The sequence below is a fragment of the Pipistrellus kuhlii genome, unplaced genomic scaffold, assembly GCF_014108245.1.
Source record: "Pipistrellus kuhlii isolate mPipKuh1 unplaced genomic scaffold, mPipKuh1.p scaffold_m20_p_2, whole genome shotgun sequence".
Classification (NCBI taxonomy): Eukaryota; Metazoa; Chordata; class Mammalia; order Chiroptera; family Vespertilionidae; genus Pipistrellus; species Pipistrellus kuhlii.
Window position 1 is genome coordinate 63,608,101 of NW_023425515.1, and position 12,038 is coordinate 63,620,138.

At 37.6% G+C, this 12,038-nt stretch overlaps 1 protein-coding gene across 1 annotated transcript in view; it reads left to right on the forward strand.

The window, feature by feature from the left end:
• MYH15 (myosin heavy chain 15) overlaps positions 1-12,038 on the forward strand; it is a 150,527-nt gene that overhangs the window by 64,889 nt on the left and 73,600 nt on the right. The window contains 4 exon segments of the mRNA XM_036445109.2: positions 4,885-5,080; positions 5,082-5,148; positions 8,218-8,457; positions 10,027-10,196. Of these exon segments, the coding sequence (XP_036301002.2) occupies positions 4,885-5,080; positions 5,082-5,148; positions 8,218-8,457; positions 10,027-10,196 (673 nt within the window).

Below are 12,038 nucleotides of genomic sequence, written 5' to 3' on the forward strand. Positions count from 1 at the left end.
ACATCCTCTGGATGTCCTTTCAGATAACCTCCTGGATTAAGCCAGGGCTGCAAGGGAAGCATGGTCCTGCGTGCCAGAGGGAAGCCGGTGCCAGCAGCATGGAAAGGAAGGCCTACTCTTGCAAGAATTTTGTGCATTTGGGCCTCTGGTTGCCTTATAATAGGTCAAGGTGAGGAGCTGCCTCCTCTGCTTAGGTTCAGACTTAACTTTAAAGTTTTTAAATTCTGGAACACCAAACAGACAGAACACAAAGGTATTTTATTAGCCTTATCCAACATATAAGCATATATATTGCTTAACTCGGGAATTTCTTGCAATGCTTGTAGCCTTCCTTAGGAGGGGATCCTTATAGTCAGAGAAGTATGGATCTCTGAGGGTGGTATGACTCAATTCTTATCAGAAGCAGACCTGGAAGGGTTTTTGTGAACAGCCATCTCCGTGGGGAAGTTTTCTGTCAAGTGAGGAGGTGTTCTGACCACTTTACCATCTCCCCATGGGAGACTGTGCCTCTTAGTGACATGTAATCATAACTCTCTTTAGTTCAGCCAGGTTCACTAGGGACATTTATCACCACATTTGGACACTTAGAGGTAGGTTTTGTCTATGCACTCATGGAACGCAATCTAGCAAAACCTCTAAATAAAGGGACTGTGAGCAAGGGAGTCTGCTGTTGTTGCATTTACTTTTTCTGTAGCATAGTTTGCCATCTGGAGAGAGGTCCATAGGTCTTGTATAACTTGCTTAATAACAATCTGTTAATTCTTTCTGTTAACCCAAAGAAGAAAAAGATTATTACATGATGTCAGAGATATTAGACATATGTCTTCTAAGAGTTTTCCGTGACCCTCATATAGTCTCAGTGTGGTATGGAAATTTAGGGATTCACTTTGTTCATCACTAAAATAATATCCATTCTTTCTAAATCATTGGATGACTTTTTTTTAAATCCTCACCTGAAGATAATTTTTTTTCTATTGATATGCAGACAGAGTGGCAAGAAGGAAGGGTGAGGGGGGAGAAAAATATTAATGTGACAGAGAAACATTGATTGGTTGTCTCCCACATGCCAAGACCAGTGGTTGAACCTGCAACCCAGATATTTGCCCTTGACCAGGAATTGAACCTGAGACCCTTTGTTATGTGGGATGACACTCTAACCACCTAGTGAAACTGGCCGAGGCCATAGGATTACTTTTAAAAGATTATTATTAAATATTTTAAACACACTGAAGTTATTGTAATATGCACTCATGGGACTATCACCGAAGTATATCAATTGTTAACTTTTTTCTGTAATTGCTCACAACTTTAAAGATTAAATTAATAAAGGTAAAGCCCTTTGCATTTTTCTCTCAATCCAAGTTCTGTAAAGATATGAACATTTGTAGATATGCAGATATCTTTAAAAGTTGATGTGATTTTTAAAAATGTTTTTAGTTTTCACATAAATAACATTTTGTATATATTATCCTAAATTTGTGTTTTTAATTCAATACTAGTTTCAATTTTATTAATGTTGATAAACATAGTGCTAGAGTATTGATTTTTAACTACTGTATTCTATTCTATTACCTAAATAAACCATAATTTATCCATTTTCTAGTTCAAGTAAATTTGGGTCATTTATGATTTTTCATAATTACAAACAGTTCTGCAATGACATTTTTGTAAATATCCCCTGCCCTGAACATATGCAGTAGTTTCTTGAGGATACTTTACTCAAAATGCCGGTCATGCTGATAGTTTGTGGATGGCAGCTGGCCGAGGCACACACTTTGAATGACATTTCTCCAGGGTACTAATTATTGGGTTTTGGGCTATACACAATTTAACTTTATGAGATATTGCCAAAATGCTTTCCAATTTACTCTTTACCAGAGGAGTATGAAAGTCTCATTATTTTATATTATCACTAACTTGTGGTATTTCAGACTTCAAAAACTTTTGCCAAACTTTGTCATATTTCTGATTTTGGGGAAAGCTACTATTTTCCTAAATGATGTTTTCTATAGTTTTTTCTTTAGTTTTTGGTTGTTTTTTTAGATATGACATATTTTGTGGACAAAATCCCTTCCATCTTATTTTGTGGACAATATCCTTTCCAAGCACTTTTACTAGAAAAATGTTAAATTATTTTTCTGTGACTGTTGAAATTATCACATTTTCATTAATTTATAAATGTATTGAATTATCCTATCTAATAAAAAGTAATATGCAAATTGACCATCACTCCAACACACAAGATGGCTGCCCCATGTGGTCAAAGATGGCTGCCCCCATGTGGACACAAGATGGCCACCACAAGATGGCCAGCAGGGGAGGGCAGTTGGGAGGTACCATGCCTGCAAGGGAGGGCAGTTGTGGGCAATCAGGCCAGCAGGGGAGGGCAGTTAGGGGTGACCAGGCCATCAGGAAGGCAGGCAGGCAAGCAGTTGGGAGCCAGCAGTCCTGGATTATGAAAGGGATGTCTGAATGCCCAGTTAGTTGGGATCGGGCCTAAAGGAACAGTAAGACATTCCTCAAGGGGTCCCAGATTGGAGAGGGTGCAGGCTGGGCTGAGGGACACCACCTCCATACATGAATTTCATGCACTGGGCCTCTAGTATTAATATATTGTATATTTAAAAATATAAACCTACTTTGTTTATGAAATACTGTATTTTTCATATGCTAATAGCATTATCATGAGGATTTTTGTATTTATGTTCCTAAATAAGTTTCTCCTATAGTAATTTTTTCCCCCCTGCTGTATTATCTGACTCTGGCCAGAATTACCTTGACCTAATAAAAGAGTTGAGAAATGTTTCATCTTTTCAAATAATGAACAATTTATTGTGATTATTTATTCCTTGAATGTTTGGTAAAATTTGTCTATGGAACCACCTATTTTTGTGTGATATATTTTACAACTTTGACTTAATTTATTTAATAGTTATAGGCCTATTGAGATTTCTTTCTTTTTGAATCAGTTTAGATATTTCTTTTCTTTATAAAAAGAAAATTTGCATTTCTTTTCCATTTTCCAAATTGCTAGATTTAATAAAAAATTCTACCATATTTAGATTGTTTCTAGAGCACAACCCTAGATTATCACAGTTCTAGAGTATCACCCTCCTTAGTATTGTTTATTTGTGCCTTTTCTTTTTCTTGATCATTCATATCAGATGTTTATTTAGCCTATTCAATAAAATACCTTTTTAATTTTCTTTATTTTTTTAGTTTATTAGTTTCTGATCTCATTTTTATCCTTTCCTTCCACTTTCCTTGGTTTATTTATTTATTTATTTTTTCATTTTTTCCTTTTTCTTTTATTAAGATATTACATATATACTTATCACCTCATTGAGCTCCACCCCCCACTTATGCTCTCACCCAGCTGTTGACTGTGTCCATTGGTTAGGCTTATATGCATGCATATAAGACTTTTAGTTGATCTCTCCCCTTCTCCCATGCTCTCCTTCCTTCCCTCTGAGGTTTGTTGATCTGATAGATGCTTCTCTGTCTTTGGATCTGTTTTTGCTCATCAGTTTTTGTTGTTCATTATATTCCATAAATGAGTGAGATCATGTGATATTTATCTTACTCTGAATGGCTTACTTTGCTTAGCATAATGCTCTCTAGTTCCATACATGCTGTTTCAAATTGTAAGAATTCTTTCTTTTTTACCACAGCATAGTATTCCATTGTATAGATGTACCACAGTTTTTTAATCCGCTCATCTGCTGATGGGCACTTAGGTTGTTTCCAAATCTTAGCTATGGTAAATTGTGTCACTAGGTTTATTTTTTTCTTAATTCCCCCTTTATTGCTCCAAGTGGTCTCAACAGCTGCTTAATTCTTCCATCTTAATTCTTCCATGAGTTTTTTATTTCAATGATTGAATTTTTTGGTTTTAGAAATTTTATTTGGTTTTCTTTCAAATATATCTGCTCTTTTATGATAGTGGCTCATTTCTTTCTTGTTTTTCAATTCTTTTCTTTATGTCTTTAATAATTATAACATCTATTTTGTAGTATCCACAATATTGTTCAATTATCTGAATTTTTAAAGAGTTTAATCAAACTTTTATTGTAGGTGCTTTCCCTTACTGATGGCTGATTTTTTTTAAATAAGTGTTTTGTAATTTTTAATTTTAAGCTCACCTTCAGGGGGCTAGAGAACCTCTGACACTTGATAGTAAGGTGTTTTCTTCAGTGAAGATTTGTGTTTTCCTCCTCCAAGAACCCAATGGATATTTACTACTAATGTAAAGAAATGATCATGCTGATTTCTTGCATATTTCTATATCAGTCATGTAGTCTAATTTAAACTTCAAACATCCCAGTGGGGCTGGTTCATGATAAAAAAAAAAAAAAATCTTAGAGTGGGGATTTTTTTCTTCACCCAGAGCTTAGTCCAAATCAGATGGACCTCTCTTTGACATTTCTCTGAACCAGTGGTGAAAGTTTCAGTCTTTATTTTCATTAAAGTTGGTATTCATTGAAGGTCTTAGCCTGTCTCTTTATCCATGTGGATATGGAACTATAAGCCCCTATAATACTAAGACTGGCTCCCTTCTTCCAGGAGGATGGCCATACTCTACATGCACTCACTTATTGCTCAGGTGTTTAGCTCCCTCTTTATTTCTCACTCTTTTCAGGCTTAGCTCTCATTTAAAGGCTGTCTGTGGTGGAAGCATTTCCAGGCTATCTAGCCTACAATATTGCCAAAGCCAGAAGTCCTGCAGAGGGCTTAGTGTGAATCAAACAAGAGAGCACAGATGTAGAAGTGCTTTGAAGACAAATGAGAATTTATAATGACACATAAAAAGATGTGCCTATTAAGAATTTTAATTTAGAAAATGACTCTCTTATGGTCTGGGTTAGCTTTTTCTCCTTGATTTAGGGATGCACTTCTTCTGATCCAATGGAACTTGAGAACTTTCATGACTGTGAAGAACTGGCCCTGGATGAGGCTCTTCTTCAAGATCAAGCCTCTTGTTAAATCTGCCTGGATGGGAAAGGAGGTAGCTAGATTGAAGGAAGAGTGTGTGCAACTGCAAAGAGCCTTGGAGAAATCAGAATCTCAGAGGGAGAAACTGGATGGAAGCCAAACAAGTCTCCCTCATCTGGGAAAGGAATGATCTGCTTTTTTAGCTGCAGGCTGTGAGTGGCTCCACCATTTGTTCTTCAAATCAAGTTTTTATTAGATTCCCTGTTTTGCAGGCAGTGTTGACTTGAAAAAAATAAAGGCACCTGCTTTTCAAATACTATAGAATTTCATCAAACACAGACAATGGAAACAGTTTAAAAGATACTCTGTTTCAATAGAGGAGTGATTTTATTGACAAGATGTCTTTGAAAAAGAGATAAACTATTAGATGTGTTTAACTATATAAAAGCACCACAGTCTATCATGGGAGCCAGCCAGGAAGCTGAGTTTTAATTTAAATTCTTGATCTAGCTCATGACTCATTAACAAATCAAAGCACAGGATTTTCATAGAACTTCAGGATTATTTTAGTATGGACCTAGTTGGTTGTCTTGATTTTGATTCCTACATCCCCTTTCTCTGGTCCAGATCAACATTACTAATCAATTTAGTTATTTAATTGGTTAGGTCTTTGGATTTGCATAAAAATCACTTGGGCAGCCTTAACATAAAAAGAAAGATGCCTAGACCCCACTGTGAAATATTTGGATTAGCAAGCCCTATATGGGTCTAAATAATGTATCTGGGTGATTTTGATATCCAGTCAGGACTGAGAACCATTATCTTAAATAGACATAATATTGCTTTTGTGATGAACAAGCTTCAATTTCTGCAACCTATTGTAGACTCCAATCCCTTGACCCAGGCATTGGAGCCACTATCTCCAGTAATGCCACAGTGCCATTACTTATCCCTTTCACAGTCCCCCTTGCTAGGCATTGGGACTTCTGCTATCCCTGAACACCCCCAGGCAGGGATAAGATCACATCCACCTTATGATATTCTTCACCCCACTCAGAACAGTGCTAAGTTAGAAAATATTAGGCTTAAATATAATCATATGAATAAAATAGTTTCTCCTACTTTCTGAATATACTGAAAATAGAGAAAATTGAGTAATTTTAGACTGATCCAAGTTATTTTATTTTGGGGCTGTGCTATCCATCAGTGTTTCAGTAGGCCATCTTTTATGTAATAATTTATACCTGCTCTGCTTGTTACCCTGGGGTAAATGTAGATCAGTTGTCCATATCACATTTCTGATACATATCTAACATAATAGTGATTCTAGAACATTAGACTATATAGAATATCTAGATTACATCAGCCTTACTTGGAATGCTTGTTAGAAATACAAATTTCTGGTCCCTCCTCCAACCTCCTTGAAACCTACATAAAGACCCATGCCATGAGAATCACAATTTTAATGTCATATGTAGTCTGGCTTAAGGGAGAGGCAGCTATACATGAGACCTGGCCTCCCAGTTTTCATCATCCTTTCTATTGACAGAGATAGCAGCCAGTGCTACCTGGGCTGACCTGGGAAAGAGAAATGGACCCAACTTGTGTAGAGGGTGGTGGGTCAAAGCCTGTGATACATAATAAAAGATTACTGTGGTGAGCATAAGAAACAATATGAAGCCAGTTTTACAGCCAACCCAGAAAGTGTAAAATGAGTTCAAATTGTAACTGTGATTAAAAATGTTGACAGAGCCATGAAATATTTTTTCAACATTTATTTTTTAAGGGACACACCACAGTAGAAATCAAGGAAATGAGGAATCATTCACTTATTAAAAATACATGCAGAACTCAGAACCCATTCCAATTACCATTGGGGACAAGATATTTCTACTGTTTATTGCCACACCATTGGTCAACTGGCTCCCAAGTCTTGCCATCAGTTTAATAAAGGGATCAGTGATGGTGAATTGGACTGTCTCCTTCATTCAGTGATGGAACAGGTCCTACACACATGCTGAATGGAATAGAGCGAACAACTGCTCTGCTTTTTACCTTGGGGCTGAATGGAGATCAGTTGCCCCCAGTATTTACCAAACATTGGAAGATTCTCTGGTTTGCATGGACCCTTCCTGCTTTGACAATATTATTATTATTATTATTGTTATTTTTAATTTAGCCCTTCCCTTTGGGTCCTCAGTGATGTTGGAGATTTACTACTCTGTACATCCCCCAGCTGTGCTACTTTGAGCTCCATTGGTTGGGCCATTCTTTGCTAGGAGTTAGCCAGAAACCACTAGCCTGGATTTCTTGCCTTTTTACTGCTCTCGATCTAAGACAAATAGAAACACAGTTAATAACTTGCCCAAAGTAGCATATTGCAGAGGATGATCAAGATCTAGGCATGGAGGAAGATGAAGGTCTGTGTAAAGTCGTGTTGCAACAAGATCTACAATAATTAAGAGCTTGCTCACAAAGGGGAGGCTTTATTTAGCCTCTAATGGAGATAAATTAGACGGGTTCAAAGTTATAAAAGGTGCTTTGTAGTGAAAAGCAATCAGCTCCTTCATGTTTTACCTGACCCCTAACACAGAAACAATGGGTCACTCAGAGTTGGAGAGTGCATTTAAAAGGATAAAAGGAAAGAACATTTTATGCTCTACAAGTAAAACTTTTGGAATTTACTGCTGGCAAAGTCACGGAGAAAAAGATTTTAGATGAAAACAGTAAAATCTAGTTAGTGACTGGCAAGTAACCCTATGAATTCTGAATTCAGCCTGTGAATAATCCATAGCTCAGCTCTCTTTATTAGAAGATACCTATATAAATGAGACAATTACATCAGGGTGCTTATAATATTAAAAATATTCAGTTGTCTGGGGAAATCCTTCTTAAAAGATTACATTCTGAGCAAGTATCCACCTCAAACGCTATGCCCAGTGGATACTTCCAGAAGCTGTGATTTAAGCAGTACACCCATGATTTCTGGAAGCTGTTAGCTCCTTCAGGCCACCAGGATTCTATTAAGTGCTTTAGAAGAGGTAATCTAATCTACCGAAAGGCCTGAAAGATTCAATGCACCTCCAAACACGGCAACTCTTCTACTTCTCAACAATAGGATCAGGGAAACTGGGGATATTATTTCAACTGCTTAGGAAAGACGGTAGGTGAAAGTACTGGGCAGAGGGCAGGCAATTATCTCTTTGCTGGTGTTAAGAAGCATTTTCGCCTAGCTGATAAATTACTTCCAGCTGTTGGCAACAATTTTCTCCTCATCATGGCAAGAGCAAGAGACCCTGGCAAATGTTGAAGAGCAGTGCGAGTTGCTGATTAAATCCAAGATCCAGCTGGAGGCTAGAGTCGAGGCACTGTCTGCATGGGTGGAAAAAGAGGGGAAGATAAATTCTGAGCTGACTGCCAGGAGGCGGAAACTCAAAGATTAATGTTCTGAGTTTAAGAAAGAAATCGATGACCTGGAAACAATATTGGTGAAGTCACAGAAGGAGAAGTGTGCTACAGAGCACAAATTCTCTTTTCTATAATGTGAGGGAGGCCTGGATGCCTGAATGCCCCTCCCAAGCAGGGCTTGGTACCAGATTCGCTCTGGTTAAATTAACTAACACAGTGGTCTGCAAGCTTCACAACAGTGGGAGTCAGAAATGGCATAAAATGAAGAGTCCGATGAATTGTGCTGTTCCAGCTCAAATTTCCAGCTTGATTTGTGCTACCCATCTAAATCTCCCCAATGAAGCCTCTTCATCTGTTTTAATCTTACTGCAACTGAAATCATCTGAAATCTAATTGAAAGAGCAAAATGATTTCATAGGGCCTCTAAGTATCCTTTGTTGGGAGCGAGCATGATGCAATTTTCTGAAAGGCGATTTGGAATGTATGTGAATCTCCAGCTCTGTCATTGATTTGGAGTTTGACCTTGGTATGCCAATTCAATTCCAGTTAAGGACTTTGCTGTTTTGTCCTTTGCAGTTGAGGGTTTTAACTTGCACATCTGTGTATGGATTTCATATAGCTGAAGAGTCTGTATCAAACTTCTGGTAAATATTGAATACTTAGTCTCCAGAACGGCACTGTAATTTTGACAGATGACTAAATAGTAACTCTTCTGCCATTGGTTTGCTTTCATAAAAAGACTGTGGATCTGAAATAGGCAGCTTCCACATTTGCTTATTTTATCAGCTGGACCTCATCTTTAACTGCCACTTTCTTTTGGACACTGATGCACCACCAGATTAACATGTGCCTTCTGAATACTCAAAAGAAGGCTCTACCATAAGTGGTGTTCTTCTTATATAATTATGTGACTTTCAAAACTGGCCATCCTTTGAGCTATATTGATAATATATTTTAAATATATATATACTTATATTTTATTTATTTTTTTACAGAGAAGGAGGGAGAGGGATAGAGTTAGAAACATCGATGAGAGAAAAACATCAGCTGCTTTCTGCACACCTCCTACTGGGGATGTGCCCACAACCAGGGTACATACCTTTGACCAGAATTGAACCTGGGACCTCTTAGTCTGCAGGGCGATGCTCTATCCACAGAGCCAAACAGGGTAGGGCATATATTGATAATATGTGATTATCTAGAGCACTCTCTTCCCTGTTCATGACCATCAGTTGTTTGTTAATCCTCACCAGAGGATATTGTTCCCATTGATTTTTAGAGAGTAGAAAAGAGGAAGGGAGAAATGGAGGGAGGGGGAGAGAGAGAGAAACATTAATGTGAGAGAGACACATTGATTGGTGGCCTCCTGAACACACCCAACTAGGCATCCAACCTGCAACCCAGGTACATGCCCTTGACCAGGATTCAAACCTATGACCCTTCAGTGTGAGGGCCAATGCTCTAACTACAAAGCAACACTTCAGGGCAATTACATCATTTTGTATGTGTAAAAGAAAGGGTGAATTCAGAGTTTTTGAAAGTATATGAAGAATTCATATGGTTCATTATGACAATGGATAGCTCATAAGATTTTTTTTTTTTTGTACTAGAAAAAGGGAAAAGATGGCCCTTATGCCCAACCTTTCAGTGGAAGCTCTAATAAAGCTGTTATTATCTTCTTCCCACAGGTCAAGTACTAGAGTGAGGAAATGGAATTTCTAAATGAGAATATCATCAAACTTAACAGAACAGCCAACGATGCACAGGAGGCCAGTCAGCAGACCCTGGGTAACCTGTACACGGAGCTGGAGAAACTCAGCAACCTGAGCAAAGCCAACTTGAAACTGGAACAGCAAGTAAGATGAGGTAAGAAGTGATTTGTCTAGGAGGTTAGCTGTCTGTCTACAGATATACACATCTCCAATTTTTATTTAGTTAATTTATTTTGACATCTTTAGGAATACTCAGTAGCATGTTTTGTTTCCTTCATTATTAGAAATCGTATTTGTTTGTTTTTTCTTAATGACCATTGAAGCACTATAGGAACCACTATAGTAGAGAGAAGCCCGCTGTGTCAGTTTTTAAATGTAAATTTCATACAACCCTGGGCAGTCTGAGAACATTAGGATGGATCATGAAGTGTTATCGCTCTAAGTGACTGACTTTTCCTCATAGAACCTACAGATAGGCTGGTACTCTTTTTATCTGACGCTGGTGTTGAAGGATTGGTTTAAAGGCCTGTCATGTCTCCAGTGAGACCTGAGGTTTATTTCTAGTTGAAAGAGATGGAAGTCAAAGCTGTGTTCTACATACACTATTGGAAAGTACTTGTAATGTTCCAAAGATGGTGTTCTGTTCTGCCTCTAAGTACCCTGTGATATCAAGATCAAGTTATTTCAGACCAGCCTCAATGGACAGCTTCATTGTTCGTCCTTTTCCTTCCCCAGCTGACTTAGTGTGTGCTTTCCCTCTCTTATAATCCCCACAGTTTAGCCTTTATAAAATTGCTGACAAGGGTGGATAGGTATTATTATTATTATTATTATTATTATTATTATTATTTATTATTACCTGCTTTTTCCTCAAGCTTCTCTATCAATATCCTCTATTGCTTATTAGTTGTCTCACTTCTTTTCCTATTTCTACTGATTATGTATCTCACAAAGTCTCTATATGCCTATTTATTGGTGTCATATAATGTTCTCTCCTGGAGTTTATCTACTTTCAGATTTTTACATACAACTTACAGAAAATTTCCCTTGTCCACCAATTTAAATTACATATTTTTTTCCTCTTTACTCCCATTACTAAAAAGTAAACATACTAACGAAAAATAGCTATATTATAACTGTTATCTATCCTGTTAAATTGACTTCAATATAATTGTTAGCAACATTATTTCAGACAAAACTAGAATATTCTGAGCACTTTGGTGTGGTTACAGAGTATGACCTAATGTAATGGACTAGAAGAGAGAACCCAGGGAGTTAAGGAGGTATGCAAATCATGTGACACATGTTTGAAATGGTCATTACTGAGCTGGGAGACTCAGGACAGCTGTGAAGGCAGGTTTACTTGGTATTATTCCAAGGGTCAGAGCTTAGACCTGTGGGAAGAATTTACAGAGAATACCTTGACTTCTTATGAAGAAACACTCCTGAGTAAATGGACTTATCCACCCATGAAATGAGCTGCCATATGAAGAAGTGAGCTTCCCATCACTGGAAAGTGATCAAACAAAGTGTCAATGGCTATTTATTATTGGTTGCTTCCTTAGGATAGAATGTGTATTCCTTAATCTCCAAAGTTTTCTTCTATCCATGTGATTGCTAGATTCTTTTATTATCCTATTGATATGTGCAATATTTATTTAAAAATATTAGTATATAAATAGTGGTCCTGGCCAGGTAGAACATTGTCCTGATGTGCCAAGACTATAGGTTTGATCCCCAGTCAGGACACATGCAAGAAGCAAACAATGAAAGAATGCATAACCAAGTGAAAAACAAATAGATGTTTCTCCCTCCCACTCGTTCTCTAAAAATCAATAAACAAAATCTATACTAATAAAAGCCTAGGTGGCCCTCACATGTGACTGTCACAAGATGGCTGTCACATGATGACCATGTGCACAGTGGAGGCGGGGCCTGGCAGCTGCTCTGAGCAATGAAGCCTGGGGGTCCCGAGGCTCTGCATGG